General features: G+C 38.3%; 1 protein-coding gene across 2 annotated transcripts in view; it reads right to left on the bottom strand.

Annotated features, from left to right (window-relative positions):
• Window positions 1-734: 734 nt before the first annotated feature.
• Window positions 735-18,071, bottom strand: part of NUDT9 (nudix hydrolase 9) — a 29,460-nt gene continuing 12,123 nt past the window's right edge. For both annotated transcript variants that reach the window (XM_058547463.1, XM_058547464.1), the window contains 5 exons: window positions 17,762-17,848; window positions 9,580-9,691; window positions 7,457-7,603; window positions 5,948-6,032; window positions 735-1,228 (listed from right to left, as the gene is read on the bottom strand). In XM_058547463.1, the coding sequence (XP_058403446.1) occupies window positions 984-1,228; window positions 5,948-6,032; window positions 7,457-7,603; window positions 9,580-9,691; window positions 17,762-17,848 (676 nt within the window). In that variant the 3' untranslated portion in view covers window positions 735-983. The remainder of the gene's footprint in view (window positions 1,229-5,947; window positions 6,033-7,456; window positions 7,604-9,579; window positions 9,692-17,761; window positions 17,849-18,071) is intronic.

Below are 18,071 nucleotides of genomic sequence, written 5' to 3'. Positions count from 1 at the left end.
GCTGAACGAAGGTGGAATTAGGCCAGTCCCTACTTCAGGCTGACAGGAGTTAATATCATGGGACCTTGCCAACTAGCCAGATATCTCGGAGATCTCAACCAGAATGTGATACACACGTCCCTGAGACAAGGCAGTGTTACTTTCCTCCTTCTTCCCTGCTTCCAGCAACACCTAGAACACCAACTCTTTCCTTTCCTCTGGGAATTATGTTAACAGTGAGTCTCTCAAAAACCTATTTCAATCCTTAACATTCCCTTCCTAAGAAAAAACACTTCAACTCCCAGACCTCCCTCTGTCTCCGTCTGATTTCAATGCCTCTCTGAACATCTATTTTTAGTTCACTTATGACAAATACAATTACAGTAGTGTGAAATAAATATTTAAATCAATTTAAATTACTAATTTACTGGACACATTTTTTAATTCAGACTTTTTGAACATAAGACAATGAGCTCTTGTTCACTGATCTTGATCTTTATTGACTAAAAGAGTGACTAAAATTTCCTCATAAAACTGATGACTCTCAAGAATACATAAGGTTCCCATTTTTGAAATCATCTTCAACAAGATTATATGAAGCAAAATGTGAAGCAAATAATTTAAAGATAAATCAGATTAGACAACGGTGTTGCTTCTCCTAAAGGAGCTTGACATGGAGGGAACATCCTTCGGAGCTCAGAAGATCAATGGGAAAAAAAAGAACTGACAAACAAGAACTAGACGGAAGGCAGAAGTTATGGTTGATCCGAAATTTCTCTTTATTCAGATTTAATTCTTCAAAAAACATCAGTTGTTTAAATTTGGTTTAAAGCCATGCTTATAGAGAATGCATACAAAATATGATTGTTTATATTCCTTTTGATTGGAAAGCAGAATATTCTGTGTTCCATTTCAGCATATTTACTAATTTTATTCAATGCAAATAAATGCAAATCATTTTGAAAGTGAACAAAATAATTTGAAAGTGACCTGCTCTGACCTTTTTATATTACTGCTTTCTTTTCAGTACCCGCTCCTCTCTTGGCCTTTGGCTTACGTGGAGATTTTGAGCTATGACCACCGCAGTCAGTTTCAGAGTTCTCACTCCAGTGTGCATCTCGTTTCTCTGCCACACGTTTGATGAATTGAGAGTGACTGGCATAAAGCTTGAGTTTATCACTGATGTCCACCCATTTCACTTTTCCAGCATCATCTCCAGCTTCTAGGGTAAGGTTATCCAGTATTTCACCTGGTTACCAAAGAAAAAACACTACCAAGTAATTCATTTATTAATTTCTTTTTCAGCACAACTCTATATCTTCAAGTATTCCTGCTAAAAATAATCTTAAATCATCATTGTATTAGGTGGCCAAGTGAATTAAAAGAATGTCTCAAATTTTCCAAATATTTTAACCAAGTTTCTAAATTTTTAGTAGTGGCACCAGCAGGAAAGCTTTTCTCTTTATAAGAAAGAATATTATCCAAAAAACAGAAGAGTTCATATTAAATAAGCATGAAACCTCACATCAAAATAAATTCCAGAGGGATTACAGATTTAAATGTAAAAAAATGAAACAAACAATTACTGGTGGACTCATTTTAAAGTCTTAAGGTAAGTGGACTTTTCTAAGCATGACACCAAACCAGAAACCATAAAATATTTATAATTATATTTATAAATACATATAAATATATTTACTAAAATATTTGTAATTATAATTATCAAAAAATAAGTGCTCTCAATCACTGTTGGTAATGTAAAAGGCATATTTCTGTAGGACAATTTGGCAATGTTTATCAAGAGCTTTTAAAAATCAAATGCTCTTTATGAGCATTCATTCAACAAACATCAGAGTGCCTCTTATACACCAGACTCGGTACTAGGCATTGAGAATACAATAAACAATCAAGTGGGCCAGCCCCATGGCCTAGCAGTTAAGTGCACACGCTCCCCCGCTGGCGGCCCGGGTTCGGATCCCGGGCAGCCACCAATGCACCACTTGTCAGGCCACACTGTGGCGGCGTCCCATATAAAGCGGAGGAAGATAGGCACAGATGTTAGCCCAGGGCCAGTCTTCCTCAGCAAAAAGAGGAGGATTGGCATGGACGTTAGCTCAGGGCTGATCTTCCTCACAAAAAAAAAAAAAAAAAAAAACATTTGAGTAATTCCACTTCAAAGAATTTATCCTAAAGAAATAAAAAGGCAAGCTTGTTAAAATATTCAAGGTCACATTATTTATAACCAAAAAGAAAAAAATGGACATAACCAGGGGCCAGCCCTGTGGTTTGGCAGTTAAGTGCATGCACTCAGCTACTGGCGGCCCGGGTTCGGATCCCGGGTGCACACCGACGCACCACTTGTCCGGCCATGCTGAGGCAGCATCCCACATACAGCAACTAGAAGGATGTGCAACTATGACATACAACTATCTACTGGGGCTTTGGGAGTGGGGAGGAAAGGAGGAGGATTGGCAACAGATGTTAGCTCAGAGCTGGGCGTCCTCGGCAAAAAAAAGAGGAGGACTGGCATGGATGTTAGCTCAGGGCTGATCTTCCTCACAAAAAAAAAAAAAAATAGACATAACCAAACTTTCCATCTATAGGGCACAGATTAAATAAGTGATGGGACAGCTACACAAGGGACTCCCATATAGTCATTAAACATGAAGCATGTCTGTATATACTGACATGGAAAGATGTCCATAATATATTTTTAAGTGAAAGCATCAAGTAACAAAACAGAATGTACAGTATGAGCTCATTTTTATTTTTATTTATTTTTTTGTGTGTGAGGAAGATTGGCCCTGAGCTAACATCTGCCAATCCTCCTCTTTTTTTTTTTTGCTGATTAAGACTGGCCCTGGGCTAACATCCATGCCCATCTTCCTCCACTTTACATGGGATGCCGCCACAGCATGGCTTGACAAGCGGTGTGTCGGTGCGCGCCCAGGATCCGAATCGGCGAACCCTGGGCCACCGCAGCGGAGCGCTCGCACTTAACAGCTTGCGCCACCGGGCCGGCCCTCATTTTTATTTTAAAAACAGCTATACGAAGTCTGAAAGAAGATAAACCAAAATGTTAACAATGATTATCCTTAGGAAATGAAATAATTGGTGCTTTTTAAATTTTCCTCTTTATATCATCTATTTTCTAAATAAATTACTATTAACAAGTATTAGCTTTATCTTTATAATAAAATAATAAAGCTACTTCTTAAAAGAAAAGAACAAATCAGATGTTTTAGCACACAGGTTTCTAAATTTCAATACTAAAATGACATACTAGATGAAATACTAAAGTGTGTATCCTCATTGCAGCTACAACATCCAACCATCAATGAGTACCAGAATCAAAGAAAACCTGAATCCAAAAGTTACGTGGAAATATCTGATTATCTAAACAACAGGGTCCTCTAACATGCTCTGTATCAGAACTAACAATGTATAAAAAGTTCTTTTACTCCTCTCCCCTTCTGGTCACCTAATAAATTACACAAAACAAAATTCTAAAAGGTTTAAAGAGTTCCAACCTGACATGTAAAGAGCTTAGAAGTCATCACTCCCACGCTCACAACAAGGAAAAAGCTGAACAAACTGAAAATCAACAACTCTTCTGAGATCCATCAGAGAACTGAGGTCACAGCGCACTGCCACCCCAAAAACCAGAGAGACAGGCAAATACAGAGAATCACAACTTACCAGGAAGAGAAGCCCACCACTGGAGCCAGCAACTGGTAGGAACATCTAAAAGGTAACTGACTAATTTCTGGAAACTGATCTGTGGACTAGCTTGAGGGATAAAACCTCCTGAAGGCTCCATCTTGGGATGCACGGGAGGGCCCATTTTCATGAGTTTTACCTCCAGAAATGCCAGCAGGTTCTCAGGGTGAAGACTGGAGAAAAAAAATCTCCACTTGCTTCCAGCAGAGAAAGGGGGAAAGTAACCATTTTGAAATATACCCAGAGCATTCTGCCCTAAAGGAAAACTATTTTACCAACGCCTAACCTACCTAGGGGAAGGGAAATACCAAACTCTAGTTCCCTCTAGCCCTCCTGCCTCACTTAAGAAGAGTGAGGGTGGAGGGGGAAAGCTGAGAAGCAGTTGTGAAGATCACAGCCCAGAGGCACAGACTCACTAACAGACTAAGACCTAATCATAGGTTCTCCTATGATTTCCCTCCCCCCACACCTGACCACCACATCAGCAGGGCTCCTGTCTAATAACAGGGGAACACACCTGAAAGAACTGCACAGCTCAGACCTTATGCAAGAAGAAGTCTCTAGACTAGAAGTCTCTAGAAGTCTCAAAAACAATAGAGAAGACGAAAACAGGGACACGACAGGAAATTTTAGCCTCTGACACCTATACCTACAGCTACAGCAAACAGTGAGCACAGTCCAACTCCTAGTGATAAACACAAAACCTCACACCAAAGGCCTATTCGCCTCCGTCCCTTTTACCAGATACATCACAACCACTTTTCAAGAAAAACTACAAGGCATGCTAAAAGGCAAAAAGCATGGTCTGAGGAGACAAAGCAAGCATCACAATCAGACTCAGATATGGCAGAGATTTTGAATTATCATGAGAAATTTTTTTTAATTTAAAGAGAAAGGAAGGGTGAAAACAGTGATTTGAACAACTCATAAACTATATAATCAACCGCTAGAGAACCAGTTATTGTTTTTAAGTCCAAAAATAATTAGCTAACAAATTTATCAGTACTTAAGTCATACAGACCTGCTTCTACATTACATTTGAATATTTCTCCCTCTGAAATATTTCCTCTAAGTTCTCAATACCACAAGGATGAACTCTTCTAATATCTTGCTTAGAGTAGTTAGATAGAAGTAATGGAAAAGGTGCTGGGAGTTTCTCCCAAGTTCAACGAGCAAAAGCACAGAATGTAAAAGTGACAGATCTAGTTCCAGCTCATTTCATAAGTGAAAACACTGAGTCCAAGAGAACAAGTGATGTATACAAGGTTACACATCTCAGAAAAGAGCCAAGAGTAGAATATTCAGTGGTACCTGATATGGTACCCTCATTTCATTATGCTACAGATGAAAACAAAATATTTAAAAGTCATCCAATTTAGCAATGTGATGCAAGAGAAGTGATCAATGTTATAAATTAAAGATCATAATCAATTTTTGTGTGTGTGTGTGTGTGTGAGGAGGACCAGCCCTGAGATAACATCTGTTGCCAATCCTCCTCTTTTTGCTGAGGAAGACTGGCCTTGGGCTAACATCCGTGCCCATCTTCCTCTACTTTATACGGGACACCACCACAGCATGGCTTAACAAGCGGTGCGTCGGTGCGCGCCTGGGATCCAAACCAGTGAACCCCGGGCCGCTGCAGCAGAGCACGTGCACTTAACCGCTTGTGCCACTGCGCTGGCCCCCATAATTAATTTTTAAGACAGCAAATTTCCCCTCTCTTCTGGTAATAACAGATTTGATCCCCACCCCCCCGCTCCCAGTTTTTAAATTCACCAACCAGAAAAAGCATTCATTTTAAATTTTTTCAATACTTGGAAATTTTTTTGATATTGTTTTGTGTTTTAATAACACATACTTATTATAAAAATACTTCAAACAGCAAAACAGATATAAATTCCATTTCCTTAATCAGGGCTATATTTCCTACTTCCTACCCAAATCTCCAGTTGCTTTGGTTTTGTTTTACACAAATGGACTTATACTATAAAACAATTTGACAACTTTAAGGCACATAATTTTAGTCCACAAATTCAACCTTAATTTAAAGGAAATTAGTTACTCGTAGCACTTTTAAGGCTTTCTTCCATGTATTCTTTTAATATCAACAATTTTGGTTTCATATAATCCTATAATCAACAGTTGATTGGCTTAAGACACTAAAATAGTCCAGAATTAATTGTGCCCTACTAGGCTGCTTGATTTAAACTTCTAATCTAGTCAGTTTAATAAACATCAGTAAAATTACCTGTTTCGTCATGGTAGTTCACAGCTTCTGTCTCCATCCATGCATTATCAGTGTTTCGAGGATCATCAACATATCCCTTATATATCTATTTTTAAAAGGAGGCAGACAAAAAAAAAGTCTAGAGTGAAACAGGAATGAGTAGAGCAGACACGTTACCTTCATTAGAATCATAAATGTAGGAGGCCGGCCCGGTGGTGCAAGTGGTTAAGCATGCACGCTCCGCTGTGGCGGCCTAGGGTTTGCGGGTTCGGATCCCAGGTGCGCACCGATGCACTGCTTGTCAGGCCGTGCTGTGGCAGGCGTCCCATATAAAATGGAGGAACATGGGCATGGATGTTAGCCCAGGGCCAGTCTTCCTCAGCAAAAAAAGAGGAAGACTGGCAGATGTTAGCTCAGGGCCAATCTTCCTCACCAAAAAAAAAAAAGAATCATAAATGTAGATATCTTATTACAAAACAATGTGCCTATAGTTAACACTACTTAATTGTGCACTTAAAAATGGTAAGGATGGTAAATTATACGTTATGTGTTTTTTACCACAATAAAAAAAAAATAAATGTAAATATCATAGAACCTTTAATGTAGCATTCCATATGCTTGTTTTAAATTTCCCAGGGAACAATATTCTCAAGAACTTTTTGAGGCAGCATTAAAATTCACAAAACCCTCAACACCTCAGACTCTAATTTAAGAATCTGAGAATAGTCATATTTGGGCCATATGATTTTTTTAAAGTCTCTATAATTTAAGTACTTTTCTATTTTAACAATTTCTGTGACTACAGTTTCAGAAATACAAAGGCAGATTCTCCTAGTTAAACAAAGGAGATCTATAAATAAAGTTAGTAAAGATTAATACTTAAGTTATTAATACATGAAAAGATTTGGATCTAACACAAATGTGACCCAAAACTGTACAGCGTTGATAAATAATTAAGAAATCTCAATTCTAAAAAGAAAACAAAGCAATCCAAGCAAAAGCCAACAAAAAAGAAAAGAAAATCTGTACTTTTCCTTATTATTAGTACACATATATCTTATAAGGTATTTTTTTTTTAATCACAAAGGATATGCAGACAAAACAGACATGAGACTTAAATGGTTATCAACCAGAAAAACTCTGAATAACACAATTTAAAATGTAAATGTCCTTTCAAAAGAGCTGAATTCATGCAAATAAAAAATATTTTCTATTGGATGGGTACTCAACGTATAAGAAAACAGCTTCTTCATTGTCACATTAGCTCACAACTAATCTAAAGAAAAACTAAGAGGAAAAGTGTTATAATAAATGATGTTATTGACCTAAAGTGGGGCTATAAAACTTTAAGTAGAAATTTATTTACAGTGAAAATCTACTATGATTTAAGTTGTTCTTATGAATACGTATTTCAAATACACAAGTATTTCACTCTATTCAGAGAAGGATCTACCAGATTTCCAGGTGAACTTCAGGTCATTTTCATTAATCCACAGGACTAAATCCTTCCTAGGAACCACCATTTCTTACCACTAGATGTTCCTGGCTGAAGAGTTTGTGCAACTGTTCCTCTAATTCTCTCTTTTCAGCACTGGATTTCTGTAAGGAGTTGAGAGCTTCCTCACCAAATTCTCTTTTCAGTGCAGCACTAATCTTCTCTCCTGGATCCACCATCCCCTAAGAGTCACAATTTTGTTAAAAAAATTAAAAAATTAACCTTTAATTCATTCAACAAATTTTTACTGAGTGATGCAATGGACATTTACTGCTCTATCTGCCCATAATCACGATCCCCAATCTTCTGTGATATGCTCTGCTCTAAACCATTTGTTTCAAGCAGAAGCAGCCTATCAGGGTACCTCATATATTTGACCACAATAATTGGTCCAAGGTTTGCCTATGGCAAACTGAGCCAATCACATGCATTTCCTGGTATTTTCCAAACCCGAGCTAAGGAAAGAAAGCCTGGAGGCAAGAAAGAACACAAGTTGATAGTTTCCCCATTGGTCATTCCATTCCAGCCACACTGACCTCCTCAATGGTCCTAGAATATGCTAGACATACTCCCACTTTAGGGCCTTTGCATCTGCTATTACTTCTGTCCAAGATGCTTTTCTCCAGAATATCCACATACTTGACTCATTCACCTCCTTCACATCTTTACTCAAATCTCACCTTCTCAGAGAGACCTTCTCTAACTACCCTATCTAAAATTGCAAAACTAAAGCAAGTCCCCTTCCTTGCTTTAGTTTTTTTCTTAGTACTATCACCTTTTAACATACAATAACTTACTTATCTTATATGTCTCCCCCACTGGAGGGGCTGGCCCAGTGGCTCAAGCAGTTAAGTGCACACGTTCTACTTTGGTGGCCCAGGGTTCACAGGTTCGGATCCTGGGTGCACACCGATACACTGCTTATCAAGCCATGCTGTGGCAGCATTCCATACGAAGTAGAGGAAGATGGACACGGATGTTAGCTCAGGGCCAATCTCTCTCAGCACAAAAAAAAAAAAAAAAAAAAAGAGGAGGACTGGCATTGAATGTTAGCTCAGGGCTGATCTTCTTCACAAAAAAAAAAAAAAAAAATCTTATATGTCTCCCCCACTGGAATGTGAGCAACAAGAGGACAGGGATGTTTGTTTATGTTGCTCTGTTATATCCTCAAATTCTAAAATATTAGCTGACAAAAGGCAGATATTCAAAATATACTGATTAGATGAATGACTCTCAAAATAGTATCAGTAACAACAGTTCCCTGACTGATCAGAATTTCAAATGACAATGAAAACATAAGATCCTATAATAAAATCATTATTGTGTTTCTGCACTCAGCATGAGTGAAGTTTCACTATTTGGCTCGTAATAATTAGCCTAAGCTTATATCACAGTTAGCTGAGATCTTTATTTCCATTCTATTTTTATCCTACAAAGAAAAAACCATTCTTGCAGATAGCAGTATAAGTCATCCTCTCATCAAACTATCTCCATTTTACAATGTGGCATAAAATATAAAACCCTCTGCCGCACAGAATACACATTTTTTTTCACAATACACATTTTTAAAAAGCCACTTCAAATATACCACTGAAAGAACTCAACAGAAGTGCACTCTTCCTGAGGATATTATGGAAATTTTAAAAACTATAAGAAACAATAATAAAAGTTATCTTTTTTATTATGTCTAAAATTATCAGAATTCAACAAAACAAATGCTAAAAATCTTAACTTGGGCTTGGAGTAGGGGTTGAGTTCTGAGATGGACCCAACGTTAATGAGTACCTACTATATACCAGGTGCTTTACGTGCTATTTCCAGTAATCCTATGAAGTAGGATTTTACTTTACTTTAAAGATGAGGGTCTGAACTCATCACTCAGCTCGAAGTGGAAAGGCCAAGACACAAGCCTAGGTCTAACTCCAAAGTCCACGTTCTTTCCCAAGGGCTTTAGGATTAGATTCAGATTCTAACAGCCGTGCTCCTACACTTGTTATTAACAATGTCCCTTCACAGCAGTGATGAATGACAAAACAACTACTAATTGAAGTGAGGAGGAATGGAGGTAAATGGAGTAGAAAAGAGCCACATACAGTAACTTTGTAGTAAATAAAGCAACTAAAAAGAACTTAAACATTAATTTAATTTTAATGCTTACCCCTGGGATTGCCCATTCTCCACAGTCTTTCCTTTTTATTGCAACGAATTGTAAGATGTTTTTCCCAGAAATGGGGTGGGTGATTTTATTTCCACGTCTATCCTTTTTCCACCTATAAATAGTAATGTAAGGTCAAAACCAATCTAGAACAAAGACCAAGGTTCTATCTCAAGTTTGAGACAAAGTTATAAACGTGTTATTTTTCTTTATAATAGAGTATATATATATTTACCTCAAATCAGCTGGTTTTACCCAAAAAAGAGTTTTGTATTAGAAATGTTCTACAGCCAGCCCAGTAGTGTAGCAGTTAAGTTTGTGTGCTCCACTTCGGCAGCCCAGGGTTGGCAGGTTCAGATCCTGGGCGTGGACCGACACACCGCTTGTCAAGCCATGCTGTGGCAGCGTCCCATATAAAGTAGAGGAACACAGGGACGGATGTTAGCCCAGGGCCAATCTTCCTCAGCAAAAAGAGGAGGACTGGCAACAGATGTTAGCTCAGGGCTAATCTTCCTCACCAAAAAAAAAAGAAAAAAGAAACAAAGAAATATTCCATATTGAGCACTATTATAAACTAGGACAAATGTCTAATTTCCATAAAGGATATTGTATTCTCCATAATAAAAATTCAAGATATACACGGTTTTTACTAAAGTACTACCAAAAGAAAGAAGTTTAAAAGCAGAATAGAATTTAAAGGAAGAGTTGTAAAAATTCAAAAAAAAAAAAGCCCAAGGGTTCTTTTTAAGAATTACAGGAAGTAAGAGAGATCTGGTAATATTTGCTTTATAACAGTTCACTCCGTATTATCAGAAAAGCAGATGTTATAAACCCATGTTACTGCAATAAACAAAAAAAAAAAAAGAAAAGCAGTTTATATGATACAGGTTCAGCTGGTCTCAACAGGAGTGCTTTTCAATCTTTATGCCGTCTTTTGATAAAAAATCTCATTCTACCCTTTAGTTTAACTTTATATTTTGAATTGAATTGCATATGGTTTTTTAAATAGTAACCAGGCAATGTTAATTTCAGAATCCACTTTTTCCAACCACAGTCTCTTTCCCAGAGATGCTGATAAATCTCCCCTTCCCCTTCCATACCTCTACCGCAACCACCTCCCCCCACCCAATTTTAAAAATTGTTCTAGGGCCGGCCCCGTGGCTTAGCGGTTAAGTGTGTGCGCTCCGCTACCGGCGGCCCGGGTTCGGATCCCAGGCATGCACCGACGCACAGCTTCTCCGGCCATGCTGAGGCCGCGTCCCACGTACAGCAACTAGAAGCATGTGCAACTATGACATACAACTATCTACTGGGGCTTTGGGGAAAAAAAGGAGGAGGATTGGCAATAGATGTTAGCTCAGAGCTGGTCTTCCTCAGCAAAAAGAGGAGGATTAGCACAGATATTAGCTCAGGGTTGATCTTCCTCACAAAAAAAAAAAAAAATTGTTCTAATAGTTTCTTAGGCAGAGATAAAAGATTTTGAACTTCCAATACTAAACCAAAAAAGAAAGCCTATGATCTAATCATCACTTTGAATGAGATTCAACGAAATACACTGGTTTAGATATGAGTTTCCAAGTTTCTTTATATTGTGGCTGACTATCCATCTAACCCATAATTTCTGCCCTGCAAGAGCTCATAATCTAGCAGTGGAACTAAACATGTACATGAATAAATTATAAGGCAGAGTGACAGTTTGATGAGTACAATAAATAGAAATGAAAGAATAATTAGTACAAGAAAATAGCATCTGTCTTTAAGGATGCCAGATAGAGGACTAATATCAGCAAGAAACAAAGTCATAAAATAAAATAATGTGTTCAAGAAACTGAACATATATGTGGGGTCTGGCAACGTGGGCATCAGTGAGGGAGAGATTGGGGATAAGGCTGGAGAAGTAGGCAAAGAATTCATCAAATTCATCTGCTTAGAGAGCCAGAGAATATTTTTAAACAGGGTAAAGAACCCATAAGCAATTTGTATTTTAGAAAGCTCACTCACTTCGACAAAAGTGTGGAGGTTGGTTTGGAGGGAGGCAAGACTAGAGGCAAGAAGACTGTTACCATGACCCAGGTACAAGACGATGAGGACAGGACTGAAGGCAGAGACCGTGAGAATGGAGAGAGGACAGATTTTACCCTTAAAAGCCATTTATATAGCACTTATCACTTACCTGGTTCTAAGGGCTTTAGTGTATTTATCCGTTTAAGCCTCAAAACAATGCTATAAGGTAGTTGTATTACTGTCTTTATTTTACAGATGCAGAAAATGAGGCACAGAGAAGAGATAACTTGCCGAAGATTGCAGAGCTGACGAGTGGTGTAAACCAAGATTTGAACCCAGGCAGTCTGCTTCCAGAATCTGCACTCGTAATCACTCTAGCACTACTTACTTAAACCAAACAAACAGAATGTTTACACTAGTCAGAGAAGAGGCGGGGTAAGAAGGTGAATGAGGGCTCTGTTCACTCACAAACGTTTACTAGCACCTACTACATATCACATGCAAAGAGCAGGGAAAACAAAGACTAATACAGAGCCCCTGCTGTTCAGCCAGTCATAGCCAGAGCACAGGGAAGAAAAGCAGAATAGAGAGATGCTGCTAGGCAAGAAGGCAGGACCAGACAGATGATGAACAGCCTGCGTATCAAGTTTACATTCTCAGATTTGATCCTGAAGGGACTCATTTAAGGATTTTAAGCAGAGTAGTTTCTTGTTACGCTCATTAGTATAAAACACATTATCACCAAATTTAAAACAAGATTTCTTGATATAACAGAAATAACATACCATTTTAATTAATGAACCTCATTAACATTTATAAAATACAATGATATTCCTATTTACTTTGGATAATCCCTCCCCACTAAAGGGAGGTAAAGGTCCATACCTTCCTGTCTTTAACCAAAACTGGAAAGAAAATGATATTGCTACTAACTTTTTGACCTGAGTTTATTCCCAGTAATATATTAATACTGCCCATCTCATTCTGACTTGAAAGGATCTAAAGGAACTTCAGATAAATTCCCATTATACATGGGAAATCTCTAGGAGAGTACCTGGGAATCTAAAAATTTAACACTTCCCCTGGAGATTCTGAACAAGAAAGTTTGTGAAATCTCGCACTGTACAACGCTAGCTTGAATCATGAAGCACTTGGAAAAAAAAAAGGAGGATGGAATCTTTGCTTTAAAATTGCCTACGTTGGGGGCCAGCCCCGTGGTTAAATGCGCACGATCAACTGCTGTCGGCCCAGATTCAGATCCCGGGTGCACACTGATGCACCACTTGTCAGGCCATGCTGTGGCGGCATCCCATATAAAATAGAGGAAGATGAGCACAGATGTTAGCCCAGGGCCAGTCTTCCTCAGCAAAAAGAGGAGGATTGGCATGGATGTTAGCTCAAGGCTGATCTTCCTCACAAAAATAAAATAAATAAAATATAAAATAAAATAAATAAATAAATAAATAAAATAAAATAAAATTGCCTACGTTGGCTGGCCCCGTAGCCTAGTGGTTAAGTTTAGCACGCTTCGCTCTGGCAGCCTGGGTTCAGTTCCCAGGCACAGACCTACACCATTCATCAGCAGCCATGCTGCGGCGGCAACCCACATACAAAGTAGAGGAAGACTGGCACAGATGTTAGCTCAGGGCAAATCTTTCTCAGCAAAAAAATAAAAAATAAATAAAAGTGCCTAGGTGATTCTTATAATTATTAGTGAAATACTAGTGTAAAAGAGAAAGCGCAACACTTGGAGCCAAATACTGCTGATTCAAATTTCAGATCCACAAGATTTAGGCAAGTCTCCATTTTCAGATCTATAAAGTAGACATGTTAGTACCTACTCAGGAGTTTTTGTGAGAAACAAATGGAAAAACTAATAATAGCACCTAGCACAGTGCCTGGTAAAGCAACATTTTGTGTGTGTGTGTGTGTGAGGAAGATTAGCCCCGAGCTAACATCTGCTGCCAATCCTCCTCTTTTTGCTGAGGAAGACTGGCCCTGAGCTAACATCCATGCCCACCTTCCTCCATTTATATGGGATGCCACCACAGCACGGCTTGACAAGCGGTGCATTGGTCCACGCCCAGGATCCGAACCTGCACACCCTGGGCCGCAGAAGCAGAGTGTACAAACTTACCGGCTACGTCATCAGGCCGGTCCTCAGTAAAGCAATATTTTTTTTTTTTACAGTTTTTTTTTTTCCTATTGATGTTTTAATAGTTTTTAACATTGTGAAATTTTGAGTTGTACATTTTTGTTTGTCCATCACCATATACACGACTCCCTTCACCCCTTGCCCCCACCCCCCACCCCCATTGCCCCTGGTTACCACAATACAGTTTTCTCTGTCCATGTGTTGGTTTATATTCCACATATGAGTGAGATCATACAGCGTTTGTCTTTCTCCTTCTGGCTTACTTCACTTAACATAATATCCTCCAGGCCCATGCATGTTGTTGCAAACGGGACGATTTTGTCTTTTTTTATGGTTGAGTAGTATTTCATTGTACATATATACTACATTTTCTTGATCCAATTGTCAGTCGAGGGACACTTAGGTTGCTTCCACTTCTTGGCTATGGTGAATAATGCTGCAATGAACATAAGGGTGCATAAGTCTCTTTGGATTGTTGATTTCAGGTTCGTTGGATAGATTCCCAGTAGCGGGATGGCTGGATCATAGGGCACCTCTATTTTTAATTCTTTGAGGAATCTCCATACCGTTTTCCATAGAGGCTGCACCAGTTTGCATTCCCACCAGCTGTGTATGAGGGTTCCTGTTTCTCCACATCCTCTCCAACATTTGTTGTTTTTTGTCTTGGTGATTATAGCCATTCTAACGGGCATGAGGTGGTATCTTAGTGTTGTTTTGATTTGCATTTCCCTAGATTAATGATGCTGAACATCTTTTCATGCGCCTATTGGCCATCTGTATATCTTCTTTGGAGAAGTGTCTGTTCATTTCCTCTGCCCATTTTTTGATTGGGTTGTTTGTTTTTTTGTTGTTCAGTTGTGCGAGTTATTTATATATTATTGAGATCAACCCCTTGTCAGATGTATGTTTTGCAAATATTCTCTCCCAGCTGGTGGGTTGTCTGTTCATCTTGATTCTGGTTTCGTTTGTCTTGTAGAAGCTCTTTAATCTGATAAAGTCCCACTTGTTTATTTTTTCTTTAGTTTCCCTAGTCTGGGTAGGCATGTCATCCAAAAAGATTCCTTTACGACCAATGTCAAATAGTGTGTTGCCTATATTTTCTTCTATGAGTTTTATAGTGTCAGGTCTCACCTTCAGGTCTTTGATCCATTTTGAGTTAATTTTTGTGAATGGTGATAGCAGATGGTCCACTTTCACTCTTTTGCATATGGCTGTCCAGTTTTCCCAACACCATTTATTGAAGAGACTTTCCTTTCTCCATTGTATGTTCTTAGCTCCTTTGTCGAAAATTACCTGTCCGTATATTTGTGGTTTTATTTCTGGGCTTTCAATTCTGTTCCATTGATCTGTGTGCCTGTTTTTGTACCAGTACCATGCTCTTTTGATTACTATTGCTTTGTAGTATGTTTTGAAGTCAGGGATTGTGATGCCTCCTGCTTTGTTCTTTTTTCTTAGGATTGCTTTAGCTATTCTGGGTCTTTTGTTGCCCCATATAAATTTTAGTATTCTTTTTTCTATCTCCGTGAAGAATGTCATTGGGATTCTGATTGGGATTGCATTGAATCTGTAGATTGCTTTAGGTACTATAGACATTTTAACTATGTTTATTCTTCCAATCCACGTGCATGGGATATCTTTCCATTTCTTTATGTCATCATCGATTTCTTTCAATAATGTCTTGTAGTTCTCATTGTATAGGTCATTCACCTCCTTGGTAAGATTCATTCCTAGGTATTTTATTCTTTTTGATGCAATTGTAAATGGTATTATCTTTTTGAGCTCTCTTTCTGTTAGTTCATTATTAGCATATAGCAATTGAACTGATTTTTGTAGATTGATTTTGTACCCTGCAACTTTGCTGTAGTTGTTGATTATTTCTAATAGTTTTCCAATGGATTCTTTAGGGTTTTCTATATATAAAATCATGTCATCTGCAAATAGTGAGAGTTTCACTTCTCGTTACCTATTTGGATTCCTTTTATTCCTTTTTCTTGCCTAATTTAAAGCAATATTTTTAACAATTCATTTAATCTTGGTGATTCTTCCTTCATCATCTGTCATTCTTCTCTTCCTTCCATTTCCACTGCCACTCATCTATTTGGAGGGACTCATCAGTTAACAAAGGCATTACTGAGGTAGCAAAGAACAACAACCTAAGAGTACAGCTAAAAGCCAGACTCTGCCTTCTGTGGGCTCTTTTATGGCCTTGGACCATCTCTAAGCCTTCAGTTCTCTCATTTGTATAATTGCAGAGTTAAGCTCAAAAAGTCTACCTTTTCAAAACAACTTGACACACAATCACCAGATTTACTCCTAGTTGCTATTTGGTCCTCCAGAGATAAAGATATGCCCATTAGAGGCTACCTTTCAAGTCTCTGGCTTTCTTTTCTGCTTCTTGTCCCCTTACCGGCACTCCTACTTCAAATGTTTTACACCTTCCTGTTTTTAGCCAGCCTCACCAAAATTGAAAAGAAACTGATACTGCCATTAATATTTACTGACATTATCTTAATTATATTGATGAATAAGACTATATTAACTCTTCTCATCTCATTTAAACCGTAAAGTTTCTAAAGGAATTTTAGATGGATAGAGGTAGGTTGATAGGTTGGTTGGTAGGTAGGTAGGTACATAGGTAGATAGGTAGATGGGTGGATGGGTGGATGGGTGGATAGAAAGATGGATTGATGCATGGAAGATAAAACTGGGGTGGGGTGTGGGGTAAGGATCTCTTTTGGCAGGGGAACTCAAAGGGCAAGTAAAAGAATAAGATGGGGTGAGTGTTGGTGCCTCTTCTGGTAACTTGAAAATAACGGAAATAAGCTGGTTTCCTAGAGTTAAACTATGAAATTATCATTATATCTCAGATCAGAGAAAAACAAAGTCTCCTGGAAGAAAGGAAGGCCCACAAAATTATCAAAACTAAAAAAGTAAGAATATTGAGGGTATTTGCATTACGTAAAGTAGGAAAGTGACAATTACATGTGAGGAGGGAGTTGGTCAGTAAAGAAATCCTGAAAATAAAAATTAAAAGGATGACAGAGATGACAGAATATTCCAGATGTGTTGGAAAGATGATTCCCATGGAGATGGATAAGTCCACCTAAACATTAGATTCACCTACCTTCTTTATTCTGATTCATGCTCACCAAGGGACTTTCTGAATATGATTTGGCTAACCAGCTAGACCTGCCTCAGGAAGAGAATGCCTTCCCCCTGTTCTGAAATCTTCAATGGCACCAGTTCACACTCCTTAACTTGGCATTAAATATTCTCCACGACAGAATTGCAAAAAATTAATTTTAATTTATCACCCACTATTTTCCTACAAGAATCTTCTGTTTCAACCAAGCTGGTCTTTTCACTGTCTCCCAGTACTCAGACAGATAGTACTACACGCCTTCTTAGGCCTCCTCCCAGCCACCTATTCAAGCTTCAAGTTCAGCTCCAGTCTACCCCCTTCATAAGGCCTTTCTTGGGTGCTCTGGGTTTACCATCACCATGCCCACATCCAATCTCCTAATCTTCTAAAGCTCCCTGTATCACTCATGTTTCTTTGACATGTTTTTTTATTTCATATTTTTCATCTTGCAAATGAAGCCATAGCTCTTCATTGATAGGGAGCTGAAATTTAGAATTGTTACACCTTTTTATATCCTCCAAAGCACCTACTCAAATCTGAGAACAAATAGATGCTCTATAAATATCTGGTGAATTAACTTTGTTTAGATAATGCCTAACCTACTCATACAACATAAAACTACAGCTTTACACTTATATCACATCACTATAATTTTACATAAAGTCCCTTTGAAATACAGATTTCATGTGTGTGTGGATGTATATATACACGTGTGTGTGTGTGTGTATATATATATATACAGGTATGTATACAAACACACATATATACATACATACACAGGTGTATATATGTGTGTGTGTGTGTGTGTGTGTATGTAAACACATGGTTACAGTCTATTTTCCCAACAGTAGCTCTTTGCTACTGAAATTTTTTTTAGTTCTTACCTGGTTATGATGGGATCTGCAGCATGATTTGGGCCCCATCGCCCCAAAAGCCCCCGGCCAACCAGTCCTGTCCGTCCTGCAGGATTTCTGGGAAAAAAACATAAAATCAATTGAATGTGTTCATCTGTTTTAACCCAACTTGATACAACCCAAAAGGTAGTAAGAGCCATAAGAGAGCAATAGTATCTCCACACAAATCCAGTAGCACTATCACATCTCTAGCACTGGAAGCATTGTTATTTAACTTTTCTTTTGTGCATGTCTTAAGCTTTGGGCTTGATCTAGGAGGAGGATCTCATTTCCAAAGTCC

Source organism: Diceros bicornis, chromosome 8 (assembly GCF_020826845.1).
Source record: "Diceros bicornis minor isolate mBicDic1 chromosome 8, mDicBic1.mat.cur, whole genome shotgun sequence".
In the NCBI taxonomy this organism is placed as follows: domain Eukaryota; kingdom Metazoa; phylum Chordata; class Mammalia; order Perissodactyla; family Rhinocerotidae; genus Diceros; species Diceros bicornis.
Note: the sequence above shows the minus strand (reverse complement) of the source record. Positions and strands in the feature narration are given on the sequence as shown.